At 49.2% G+C, this 13736-nt stretch overlaps 1 protein-coding gene across 1 annotated transcript in view; it reads right to left on the bottom strand.

The window, feature by feature from the left end:
* Nucleotides 1-13736, bottom strand: part of KIF6 (kinesin family member 6) — a gene marked incomplete at its 5' end in the record, with an annotated part of 395001 nt that overhangs the window by 1288 nt on the left and 379977 nt on the right. The window contains 4 exons of the mRNA XM_084259141.1: nt 746-835; nt 5607-5704; nt 8371-8506; nt 10204-10288. Coding sequence (XP_084115267.1) covers nt 746-835; nt 5607-5704; nt 8371-8506; nt 10204-10288 — 409 coding nt within the window. The remainder of the gene's footprint in view (nt 1-745; nt 836-5606; nt 5705-8370; nt 8507-10203; nt 10289-13736) is intronic.

Raw genomic sequence — 13736 nt, 5'->3', positions numbered from 1 at the left:
TTGTATAAATAAATAAATAAATCTTAAAAAAAGAAAGAAAATTCAGAGCAATGCACACTCTGGCTTTGCCAAGCATCTGTCCCTCCACCAGCAGGTAACATTCCCTCAGAAGGCAGTGGGGAGTAATAGGGGGCTGTTCATTATCACAAGTAATTTTCTTGCCAGTTTTCCAGCTGCAACTTAATGAGAAGCGCTAAACGGGGTTTGTGGAGGGAGACAGGGAGCCTCGTTAGAGCTCTTCATTCTGTCTGGGGGCCAGGGAGTGGCAATTGGTGGAAGTCACCCTTGGATGACCTTGGGGGGGAAAAGGCAGGGCCCACAGGCATTCAGTCAGAGGGCAGAAAGGGCACATGCTGGGGAGCGGCCTCATGACTTTGTTCAGGCTGCTGTGAAAGGCTCATGGTCTTGAGGCCTTCCTGCCTGGAGACCCTGCTGAGGGGATAGTGGGTCATGTTGGAACTGTCCCCAGACTTTGTCTTTAAGGGCTTCTTTTCATTCATGGCCCCGGTACACATCTCTGTCCACTCACAGCCCCAGTGGCCCTGGGAATAATTCCACCACCCTGTGAGTAGGCATTGGTGAGCGATTCCAGGGGATTCCCGGGGTCGCTGGGTGGAGGCCAGCCCTGGGCTCTGTCTGTGAGGCCACCGGACAAGGGACTCCTCGGGTGGTGGGGGAAGCGGCTGGTGACTTAGGTCCACACAGGGGCTGTCACAGGTGTCAGAGAGAGGAGAGGACCACGCACCTGTCCTCCAGGGAGGTGTTGGCGCTGCCCTGCTCCTGGCTGTGCAGGATGGGAAGAGGCGAGGGCAGGGTTTTCCTGGCATTTCCATCACTGCAATTGACAAGTTGACAAAAGCAGAAGGCGTGAGAAGATGTTTATGGGCGAGAAAATCAGGGTTTATAGGTAGGAGTGGACTGAACACTGTGTCCTCTTCCTTCCCGCAAATTCGTAAGCTGAAGCCCTAACCCCCAAGGTGATGTATCCGGTATTTGGAGGTGGGGCCTCTCTGGCAGGTAATGCGGTTCTTATGAGGCCATGAGGGTGGGGCTCTTTGATGGGGTGAGTGCCCTTATAGGCAGAGGAAGAGACACCAGATCTCTGGCTCCACCACAGGAGGCCACAGCAAGGAGGCAGCCATCTGCACGCCAGGAAGCAGGTCCTCACTGGAAACCCGTGCTGCTGGACCGTGATCTGGGACTTCCCGGCCTTGGGAGCAGTGAGGAAGAAATAAATTCCTGTTATTTAAGCCACGTGGTCTATGGTATTTGGTTATGGAAGCCTGAACTAAGACAGGAGCCAAGAGTCCCATCGTGGCTGGTGTCTTGGAGTTCAGGCTGCCACAGCAGAATCCCATGGGCTGGCTGACATATTATGAATTCATTTTCTCCCAGTTTTGGAGGCTGGACGTCAGAGGTCATGGTGCTAACACGGGCAGGTTCTCATGAGGGGTCTTTTCTGGGTCACACAGTTCTTGTGCCCTTACATGGTGGACAGAGTGAGCTAGCTCTCTGCCTTTTCTTTTAAGGGCACTAATCCCATCCAGGAGGCTCCACCCTCACAACCTAGTTACTCCAAATTAGGTTAGATTTCAACATATGAATTTAGGGCGGATGCAAACATTTATAACAGATGGTTTATGAATTAATTTTCATTGTTGGAACATTGCAATACTGGCCATGGAGGCTGTAAAAACAACAGGGAACACCACTGTCACTTACAGATGCCATCTACAAACCAGATTTTGGAAAGTATTCTGCAAACATTGAGCCATTTTTCACATCCTCTCAATAGTATAAGAGGTAGATGTCATTATCTGGATTATACAGATGAGAAACTGAGGTCAATTGAGGTTAGAGAAATTCCAGAAGTCACCCTGTCACTAAGTGGTAGTATCCGGATCTAGCCATAACTCGGTGAGGCTTCAGTAATGATGCCGTATGAACTGCACTAAACTCTGTGGGCCTCTCAGCACCCCCGGAGACACTTGGCTTACTCCTGATCGCAATGACTGCTGCTAGGTGGCTCCGGCCGACCAGCTCTGTGCCCCTGCCTGAAGAGTCAGACCCAGCAGCTCACACAGATGGAGTTTTGCCCATTTGACTAGGATGCCCCAGGAACATGCCTTGCCTGGGTCCCTGGTTGCAATCAGGACAACCCAGTAGTGGCCCCTGGTAGGTAAAGAGGCTGTGGTCAAAGAAGCCAGTGACGTGGTGGGATCCTTTGGCTTGCTTTGGGATGGTCCTGCTAGACACTGTGTCAGTGCTGGAGGAGGTCTAGAAAGTCACCTGGTCAGAACCCTCCTTTTACAGAGACACTCAGATGAGATGTAGGCTAGGGTTGGAGACAGGTGAGTCAGCTTTGCCAAGTCTCCTCATCCAGGCACTCCACAGGCCCCATACCCTGCTCTCCAACCTAGGAATACAGGTCCTTCCCCAGCTCTGGCCTTCTGTCAAACCCCATCTTAGGCAGCAACGGGGCCTTGTATCCTGGCCCTGTCTCCATAACTCAGGACTGTGCGTCAAACAAAGAGAAAGAAAATCAGCACCCCAGACACTCTCCACTGATTCTTAAGGGTCTGCGCTGTCTGGTGAAAGCTGCTGCAGGACCAGAAGTAGCCACAAGGTGGCAGGCTCTGCGCACTTTTCTTTGGCGAGCAGGCCAATTCTCAGAAATCCTAGCAAATGGTTCCTGGTGCAGAGAAGGTAAGAAGGAAGGGCTATCCTTCCTGTAGGTGCTTCTGTTACACCAGGTCAAGGTCAATTCATAAACTAGCAAAGCTTGCAGATTAAGTCATTGGCATGCAAATGACTCACTAACTCAGTGGTTTCCCAGCAGAACTTTTTCTAAGATTCCAGGGAACATTCACAGGCACAGTATTGTGTGGGGGCATCCAGTACCCTCTGCAGAGACCCAGCTGCCCAGCTGGTCACCTCAATCAGCTCAGGTCAATTGACCTCACAGTGTGAAAGTTTGGGGCTCCTGAGGGAAATGATTCCTCCTCTCTTGAAGTTGCTCATCTGTCCCTGGATGCTACATTTCTCATTCTGAATCCCCAGGATCATACCACAAATAACTTTTGCCCTCTCTTCTGACCAACCACGAATTCATTTCTCATTTTGACATTCCTTGTGGAGAGAGAAAACGCCAGCCACCAGGATTAATGCTCTCTTTCCTAATAAGGATTAATAAGCAATCTTAATGGTAATTAAATCCCCTGGATTGCCAATCTTCTGGATTGCCTGCAGCCAGCTAGCTGCAGGGCCTGGGCATCCTTGGGGTAGTGATGAAATCAGGTTTCTTTGAGAGGCAAGGAGCAGAGGCCAACCCCTGGCCTGAAGAGATTCCGTGAAGAGCATCACTGGAGCTCAGATGCAAACGAGTCTCTCCCTCCAGAAGCTTCCCAGAGTCACCAGAACATGGACCTGCTCATAGAATAGCAACCTTGGAGGGACTTGATGCATCATAGAGTGTGACAAGGGAATCCCAACGTGGAGAACAGGTTTGTCTAAGGGTGCACTACTAGGAAGAGCTATGACAGGCTTCATCTGTCCCAGGGCAAGTCTAACCTGGCAGCACTTGGGAGTAGCCAATGGTGAGCTGATGTGCGCCTTTGAAGCCTAAGGTTCTGAAGGTCAAGACTAAGAATCTCTTGACAAGCCCAACCAGGGATCGTCTTAAGTTGGGCTCCTCAAGGAATGTTGGGGATGCTGAAGCCAGGATAGGCTCTGCTTCTCAGGCAAGTGGAGGCTGAGGGTGGGGGGCACAATCAGCTCCCCCAGTGGTTAGTTCTGGGACCTAGTTCATGGGGGACACTCTCAGAGAAACTGGCAGGTAAAGGCTGGCAGGAGAAAGGACAAAGGAGCAAGCAATGGGGAGTGACAGTCTTGACTATGGGGATTCTGGGAGAAGGGAAAGGAAGTGTAGAGGGAGGCAAAAAAAAAAAAAAAAAGGAAAGGGGAATAGAAGGTGGGAATAAAGACAGGGACAGCAAGAGAACCGAAGGGGTGGAGAAAGAAGGAGTGAAGGACTAGAGAGAGAGGAAAGGAGGGAGGGAGGAGGGGCAGGCCGGGGGAAGGAGTAAAGAAGCATCACTCAGCGTGGAATTGGAGGTTCTGGATTAAACTCTTCTTCACAGGATTAACTACAGAGTTCAAAACCTCACATCCTCTTCTGGGGTTTCCATTTTCTCAGTGACAAGAGGGACTATATTCAACAATTCTCAATGGTGGCCGCCAATAGCAGGGAGTCCTGGTTTTCTAGTCACAGGTTCGCAGACTAAGGAGGCACAGATTTGCACTTTGAAAATCCAGACTCCTGTAGAAAATCAGACTGTGGATACATTGAACAGTGGAGGTCCCCAGCAGGGGCATCCGGGGTTGGCAGAATATGGGAAAAGCCCATTTATATGACATGATGCAGAAAGTGGACTGGAAAATGACACCTCCTCGTAATCCACAGAGTACATGTGTGCTCCTGAAGGACAGTCATTACATTAAAGGAAGTTCATCTGAGGACTGAGGGGGTGGCTACTTGTGGATGGACCTGGTTCCAACTCTGGGTATACCACCCATGCTGGTGGCCCTGGGCAAGTTAATTGTCTTCTCAGAGCCCATAAAATGGAGATGGTGATGGCACCTACTTGGGGCAATTATGAATAAAGGTGCTATAAACATTCATGTGCAGGCTTAGTTTTCAATACCTCTGGGTAAATCCCAAGAGTATGATTGCTGGATCATATGCTAAGAATATGTTTGGCTCAGTAAGAAACCACCAAGCTGTCTTCCCAAGTGGCTGCACCATTTTGCATTCCCAACAGAAATTAATAAGCGTTCCTGTTGTTCCACATTCTTGTCAACATTTGGTGGTGTCAGGTTCTTGGATTTTAGCCACTCTAATCCATCATGAGAGCTCAGTTCCCATTCAAATCCAGGCAAAAAAAGATGGTCCCCTGTGCAGAGGCCTGGACCCTTCGAGTGCTGCATCCCTAGTGGCAGTGCCCATTCTGAGGAGGGAGGAAGGGGGTCTGCGTCACTGACTCTACCACCTGAGCTGTGTAGTTGGAAAGAGAAATGGATATGGATGGAACGAGAAGGAAGCTGGTTCCAAGAGGTGATATGGGGGGAAGCAGAGTCCCTGATGGATCATCCCATCACTCTGGGCCATCCCCATGGGAGGCTGCCCACATCTCTCCAGAATCTTCACTAGGACAGGGTCTTTTGCTAGCACTCCCCTGATCCTGACTGGCCGACTACCACAGAGCACCCCCCTTCTTCTCCTTTCCCCTCTGCCTCTCTCATGCTACTCTCTTCTCCCACTAGAGCCACCCTTCTTCTTACTCGGGGTGGGGGGAGGGCAGGACCAGGGTGCACAGTTAGCCCTCCTGCATCTCGTTGCCATGGCAATGGGGCTGCCAGCCTGGAGCGAGGGGAAAGGGTGGAAGGGTGTGAGCTCCAGCAGGCCTGAAAGGCTGACAGTGAAAGTAACTCATCCTCCCGTGTCATGAAGCTTATAAAAGACATTTAGAGCGTTGAGACGGGGTTGAGGAGAGCTGTCGAAAACCTTTGCTGGGCACCCTGCCCTGGGGTCAGAGTTCTCCTCTTACCTTCTGTTAGAGAGAAACTGGGGCTCTCTGGGCAGGGATTCAGGCATTGGTGGGAAGGGCTTCATGGGTTCCAGTGAAGTCGCTGTGGGAGGGTTTACCTGTTGATCCAAGAAGGAGTTTCACAGAGTGAGTGTGAGCCTAATGACATGGGAAAATATCCTGGATGTATTTTTTCAGGGCAAACAGCTGACCATAAAAGTTGGTATATGCCACATACGTGGGAGAAAATAGCTCTAGACATAGCACGGAGCATAATGATGGGCGTGAAAATATTATCTTTGGATGCAGGATTATGGGTAATGTTTGATTTATTCTTTGTGCTTTTCTGGGCTTTCCAAGTTTTCCAAATTGGGCATGTATTCCTTTTTGTAGTTACCAAGTAAAAAAAAGTTTAAAATGTTATCTGACACTTCTCACACGCCCTTTCTGGTTTTGCTTCCCCTTCTCCGGAGACCCCATCAACGCCGGGAGAAATCACTGAGACTTCCCAGAGGAACAGTCCCAGGGTGCCAGGGCAGGGCACGTGCCACGCAAGGTCACGCGTGAGCTAGCCTTCAGGGGCAGCTTATCTGAGTGCCGGAAGATGCCCCAGATTCTCCCCACCACGAACCCCACACTCATGGAAGCAAGTGAGGAGCTGCTACCAGGCTTTTTGCCTCTTGCTTCCCTCTCCCCAGGAGGTAGTCCCCGGACAGCCTTCTGAGGTGGTCCAAGGCTTTCTGCGATGCCCCACTTGGGGTACGCCCACAGGCTATACCACTGCTGCACAGCAGCCCAGAATGGGTCTTATCTTCCCTGTTGCTATCATCGGATCCCCTTGTGTCAGTTACACCCTGTGGGCTGGTGACCCTTCTGGCTACTCTGGCTCTCATGCTCTATGGAAGTAGTAAACCACTGGAGTCCGTCAGCCTCTCCTGGACTGTCTTTGAACCAAAGGGGTGACCTCATCCACTGTTCCCCGGGTGAGCTCCCCTGAGCACCCCAGTGCCACACTCACGAGGAGGGGTACTTAATTGGAGGTCACAGGTAGAACCCAGGGCACTGTGAACAGGGATCGGAAGCAGTCATATTTCCATTTCTCCAACCCCCTATGTGAAAGGCAGCTTTTCTTTTAATGATAAATGTAGACAACAAACCACAGCAACAGTAGCAGTCCCAGGAACACCACCCCGGTAGAAGTCGGTAGAAGTCGTGGCCTGTTTTCAGGCCACATTGTAGTTGTTGCAGGTACCTTGAGATAATTGTGTCCATATTGAGATAATTGTGTCCATTTTGAAATAATGGTAAAGAATGGGCCTACCCTCATTCTTATTAATGCATATGTCAAGTGGTATACATGCTATTGTGCCATATGCTCTGCTTTATTTTTTTTTAAAGATTTATTTATGCACACAAGAACTGGGGTACAGGCCAGAGGTGTGTGTGTGTGTGGGTGTATGTGTAAAAGGATTCACCAGAGACAGAGTGGGGAACAGAACAGGCAGACTGACTGAAGTACACTGCTGAGGGGAGCAGCGGGCGAGTCAGGGGAGGTCTGCTGCGCCATGTGGGTTGCTCCCTGGCTGAGGATCAAACTCATGCTGCAGTGGCTGTGGATAGCTTCATAGTGCTACATCTTAACCTTTTGCGCCACCAGGGAGGCCCTATATGCTTTGCTTTAAAACTAGTTTGATAACCTATTTCAGTCTTACTAGCTTTCTTTGTCATCCTGTGTATTTACTTTTACCTGACTTTCTCTTGTCTGGCCACTGGGTCATATGTTGGTTACTGCTTGGCTGTGGGTCGTTGGGCAGATATTATCTCTGGCTCTCTGTTTCCTTGTCCTTAACATAGATGGGTCAGCCTGTTAGATCATTTTGAAGGATTCTGTCAGCTGCACAAGTGATGTGATTATATGTGTGTTTCCCATGAAAGTCAGAACTGCGGGTTTGTACTGACGCTTCTGAACAGGTTCACAGTTGTCTAGGGAACTTCTAGGAATTTGTCTAGGAAATATGCAGAGGTTTATCTACAAATATGTGCTCAGTATAGACACAACCAAAGTGTGAAATAATAGATCGATGAACTAGATTAAAATCTATCCATCTGATGCTACAGTGCCAGCCACTAGAAGAGTGTTGTAGAGAATGATGTGGAAACACAGTCTGGTGATACCATGAAGGGGAAAAAGTCACTGTGATCCTTGAACAGTATGATTCTATTTTTATAAAAAAATACATGGATAAGAACGCACAGAAAAAAGGATAAAATATAACCCAACGTGTCACTAGTGGTTACCCCTGAATGGGGGGATTATGGGGATTTTTACTTTTTTGTGTTTTTGTGATTTTTACTAAAATTTCTGCAATATATAATTCCTGCAACATAAAATTTCTGATATATATATATATGACTGTATATATCGTAACTATATATAAATCAGTATTTATAGCATATATTGCAATATGTGACTATAATAAGAAAACAAAAACCAATCAATGCTGTCAACATGATTCATGGAGAACATCACATAAATCCCTTGGTTTGGGGAGCTACATCTTCTGCTCTTTTCTATGTGGCAGGCACTAGAGCAAGGACACCAAGAGCCCCTGGCCATTTGTGCTCTTGGTTACTAATGTGAGCCCTTGCTTTGTGGGCATCAGGGCCTGTGGGTAGAAGGCTTTTTTTCCTTTGACAGCCCCTTGGGTCCTGCCCTGACATTTTCCTGGGTCCACAGGAGGAGAGAAGGGGACTTTGAGGCAGTGAGGGGCCTATCTGCAAATACCTGCAGGTTGCTGGCCTCCTCCACCCACCAGGCTTCAAACTCTTTCTGCAGCTTCACCTTGGTCTTGTCCATGAGCAGCTGCAAGTGCTCGATCTCCACCTTCAGGGCCTTCAGGTGCTTGAACATGCTTTTGTACCTGCAGTGGAATCAGAGTCTTGAACATCACTGGCAGGGAGGGAGGACTGTAAATGGACTGTGGGCTGCAGGGCCTATGCCTCAGAAGCCTGGCAGTGCTGCCCTGCTGCCAGGAACTGGGATCCTACAGGACCTCATGGATGCCAGAATTGGGCACTAGGATTTGAGTCCATTGTAGACAAGTAAAATCAAGTGTTTCGTCCTGCATGCCTACAGGGCTCACCCTGCTCTGTGGATGACAACTGCATTATTTTGGGCACTTAAGGGGCAGGCATTGCTCTTGGCGCTCAACGTAAGCTAAATATAGTCCTTTTCATAACCCCATGAAGAAGATACTATCATTATTACCACCACCACCATCATCATCTCCACTTCAGAGATTTGGAACCCAAGGCATGGAGAGGTTGAGCGATTTATTCTGTGGCACAGAGTTAATAAACAGAGGAGGGATGATTGAACCCAGGCCATATGGTTCTTGAACCACAGTCTTAACCACCTCAGGACTCCATTGGTTCCCCTTTGTGTTGAGCAAAGGCACAGAGCAGTTGTTAATGTATAAATGGGCCTTGGGCAATGAATCAGAAACCACCCAACAGGAAACAGTTGAAGAATCAAACTGGAGAGATGACTTCTGAGATGACACTGAGGTTGGAAATGTGGACCGAGGGGACCGGGTGGGTTGGATTAAAGATAGAATAATGTGCTGCAAACAATGGAGAAAAAGTAATGGAGTGAAGGAGAAAGGACAACCAGGGAGTGAATCCGTGGCCTGGACAGCAACACTGTTAAGTCCTGGTAGGCACTGCAAGGCATCCTGGAAGGAGGATGGTGGCAGGAGGAGACAGTACAGTTATCAGGAGTGACCTGGAGACCAGTTGCATGGGCTGTTCTCTTCATGCCTAGGGATGGCAGCGTTTTGTGAGTGTGTGTGTGTGTGCGTGTGTGTGTGCATGTGTGTTGGGACTTATAGAGGGGCAAAGTTTGCTCAGGGTGTAAGCACAGCCAGCCCAGAGATGGCTTTCTTGCACTGATCAGCAACTTTAGGGCAAGGAAAGTGATTAGTTGAGTCTCCCCAAACGTCTCCTTAGTAATGGAGGCAGCAAATATTTTGAATGCATAAATGAATGAACAAAGTAAGAGTCTTCACTGGCGTGTTGAGATGGGTGACCATGCTGTGTCTTATATCTTTTTGTCCTTGAGGTTCCTCACTCTGCAGGTGAAATCATTGTTAGGGGCCCTAAATGTCTGCACGAAGTTAAGCTGTTCTCAGGACACCTTATAGATGAGGAGGCTCAGGAGGGATACAGGGTATAGTTGCTGGCCTGGAGATCTCCGTGGTCACACTTCTTATATCCCCTAGATGGCAGCAGTAGACAAGGCTAGATGCTTCCTGAGCTGCAGGTTGGGAACCTTGGCTGGGGAGGGTGCCCACAGCAAACAGCCCTTCCTAATTCACAAATCCAGGCTCTGACGCCTGGCTTGGCCTTCCACTCCCCATTCTGAGCACACACTGTCTAGGGTTCTGCATTCCACATCTGTCTGTTCAACAGTAACCCCTCCTCCAGCTATTTTGGGATCCAGCTGTTGGATTCTGTTCTGGTCAGGGCATGGCCCCTCTGCCTGCCCTGGGCAGCTCCAGGTTGTCTCTGAAAGCTCTATGAGGTTGGAGTCCTGCATGTGGGGATGAAAAAAAGGCACCTTCTCTTTTCTTCCTCCAGTTGCGATCGCAGCTTCTCTTCCAGCAGGTCGGGCTTGGAAGTCACAGCTATGTTTTCCGAGATGCCTGTGGAAGGGAAAGGCCAACGGGTTATTCCAACAGGGAAGACTGTAAAGGGAAAAAGAGATACTTAGAGCAGATGACAGAGTCAAAGTGCATCCCAGGATAAAAGGGGACTCTGTGACTTCCCTCTTGGTCTCTGAAGGGAACCTGCCTCAGCCTCTTCCTCTGAATGACCCCCCTGCTCCATTGAAAGCCCCTAGGAGGGGAGGTATTTCTGATTATGCTTTTTTTGTTTGTCCCTCCCGCTCTCCAACATATGTCGCTGGAAGAATTCTTCTGTACATCTCTGCTAATCTTTCACTGTTGAGTTCACGCATTTACTCTTGCGTCCCCAGGGAAGATGCAAAATAACATTTTCCATCTTCTGATACAGAGCCCCTCACAAACCAAAAAGACATCAGTAAACCTCCTCATGTCTTTCTTTGCACAGTTGAGGTGCTGCATCCTCCAGCCTCGAATCACATCTCCGGGGTTTGACTTCTTTCAAAAGTAGCAGTTCTCCAGGCTGATTAATGGCAGCAATGTCAGCATGCAACATCAGGGCTCAGAACCCAGCTAGAAGCTCTGCCTAGAAGACAGGGCAATAGGGACCAAGGCAATGCCCTGGGGAGGGTTGGGTCCCTCCCAGATGCCCCCAATATGGCATGTCTAGTTGCCAGCTCTGGTGTGGAGCTTGTCTGGAGCCCACACTTTCCTAGCCTGGAGGGTGGATCTGCCTGTCCTCCCATGAGCCTCTTTGTGACTGCGTTGCATTTCTTAGCCTCACAGGTTTCTCGGAAGTCACACAGCCCTGCTTTTACTCCATGTAGGGGAGAATCTACTTTGCAGCAGGTTATTTCTGGAGATAATCAGACTAATGCTTACACTATTCCTTGGAGGCATTATTAGTCCCATGTTGCAGATAAGGGCTTTGGGGTTCAAAGAGGTTAACCTGTCCAAGGCCACGTGAATAGCTTCAGGAACCAGGATCCAAATCCAGGCCTGTTTGGCTGCTGGGGCCTTGGATTCAGATATTCCTTCTAGAACATTTCAGGTGGAAGGTCATCTGCCTTCCACCCAAACACCCCCAGTGGAGGGAGGCTTACCATTTTGCATGACTGCACATGGCATTGTGGGCAGCCTGTGTCCTGTGACTTAGAGCCGAGACCTGCCCCACCAACTTCTCTGCTCCTCTGCTTTGGATCTTTGCAGCAACCTCATGGGTTCTCCTTCTTAATCTGATGGTTCTTTAAATATTTTAACAGCAATGACTAACTGCCTCATGTGTCTGAAACTTTCCCTTCTGGCTGACTCTGCCCAATTCCTTCGTCCATCATCTCAGTGTTGTGGATGTTTTCTAACTGACCTTGAGCATAGAGCCTAGATTTGGGCAATATACCCCAGAGAGGGCTGACAGGGGCAGAAGAGCAAAGGGCTCTCGTAATAAAAACTCTTATTTCTATAGCAGATGATTTAGCAGCGGTGACTGTTTATTGAGTGCCTTCTTTCAACCAGCTTCTGTAAGGTTCTACGAGGCACTGTGTTAGGTGTTCCATGCATCTTAGTGCTAATTCTCAAAATAGCCCAGCAGGGAAGCCATAACGACTCCTTTCAGTGGGATTCTGAGGCTCAGCAAGGGCCAGAAATAACCCAAGGTCCTGCCCTCATAAGTGGCAGAACTGAGCCCAATTTTTTCAGTTCCAAAGAAAATGTTGATACCGGGCAGCTGCTTCCCCTCACTGTTTCTGGTTTTTAGCAGCTTTGTCACCATCATGGCCATGTCAGCTTGTCACTGGCCTTGACAGAGCTGTGGTCAGTTTAAACACTTCCATTTTCTTTTTGAGTGGTTGTCAAAATGCACCCAATGCCAGCATGAGTGTCTTTTTGATCCCAGATGCAGCACTTCCCATGGCCTGGGGTGTAGCCCCGAGTGGGCCTTGCTCTGCCATGCCTTCATTTGTCCCCCTTAGTGCCCTCGCTGATGTGTTCACCCTGCCTTTTAGGTCATTAGCACTAACTCATTGGTAAATGTGCTAATCAGGCCTGGGTTCTGTCCGTTGTCTTCAAGGCACTCATTGCTCTCTCCCTGTGTCAGGTGACAGCTGTCACATGTAAACTGACTGAACAGGTGTCTGGCTCCATCAGGCAATGGACTTCCTCAGACTTCTTCACTGAAAATCACACTGTCAGTTAGCCAGATGCCCGTCCCAGTCGACCATGCTCTCTGTGCAGGCCCCTGAGGCTCTGGCAGAGGACCTGGTCCCTCTTGTCCTTTGTCTGCCCAGGATGCTTTGCTTGGATGCCAAGTGCAGGGAGTGCACCCTGCAATGGTCCTTGTCCTCTTTAAAAAGTGTCACATGTGATAAAGTGAAGGAAGTACCTGAACATCTAACTGATAACAATAAGGACGTGGAAAAAATAGAATTTTTCTAAGAGTTTTAGAAGTGGGCAAATGTATCTGCCTGTCTGTTCAAAAGAAGAGCTGGAAATCCCCTTCCCCTTAATCTTTTCCTATCCCACACCAGAGAAATACTGAGAAAGTTGGCACAGTCCCTGTTCTGTGCTGCCCTGGGTGGGCATCCTGCAGTGCACACCACCCAGAAGGCCCTGAAAGCACCAGAGGCAGGCCTGCTGGATGCAGGACCTCTAGGATCTGGGGGGGAGGGCAAAGGGTGGTGGGGGACTAAAAACTGGCTGGTCTTCTATATCAAAGCTTGAGCAACCCCAGCAGGAGTGCAGAGCCCCTGTGCGGGAGAGGCCTCTTGTCTAGTCCCATTGTGACTGTATTTGCCGGGACATCTTGAACCCTGGCAAAGACAGGTGCCTTGGAAGTGCGTGGGGTCTCCAGGCTCCTCAGGCAAGCATGCTGCATGGAGCTGACACAAGAACAGGAGATGATATCAGCTGCCTTCTGTGGGGCATGTCCACGTCCCACTCATGGTACTGGCTCATTCATTCTTTACTATCGCTGGCTGGTATTACCTCCATTTTCTAGATAAGGATGCCAAGGCTCAGGGTGAACAGGTGACTTGCAATGCCATAAACCCACAAAGTAGCAGGGCCAGGCTTTGACTCCAAGGCTAGTTGTTCATTCACTTATGTAGCAAATATTTCTGAGTGTCCACTATGGTCCACCCCTGTCCCAGGGGCAGTCTGCTGGGGAAGGCAGACATTTAACCAACAAAATCATTGAGTCCAGGGATGAAAATGTGCTATGAGGAAAAAGAAAGCCTGATAAAGGGTGGACGGCTGCCGCATTAGGTAGGGTGCTAAGGGGGCTTCTCTGAGGTGGGGATATTTGACTAGAGACCTGAATGGATGTAGATGTAACAAACATGTAGAAATCAAGGTAGAGAGGACACCAGCTTGTGCAAAGGGTCTGAGGTGTGTTTGTCTTGAGAACAGTGAGAAGACCAGTGTGTCTGGTGTAAGAGAGCATGCTGGGAACTGAGACCAGATCAAAAACACCTTG

The sequence above is a fragment of the Talpa europaea genome, assembly GCF_964194135.1.
Source record: "Talpa europaea genome assembly, chromosome: 2".
Taxonomy (NCBI): Eukaryota; Metazoa; Chordata; class Mammalia; order Eulipotyphla; family Talpidae; genus Talpa; species Talpa europaea.
Note: the sequence above shows the minus strand (reverse complement) of the source record. Positions and strands in the feature narration are given on the sequence as shown.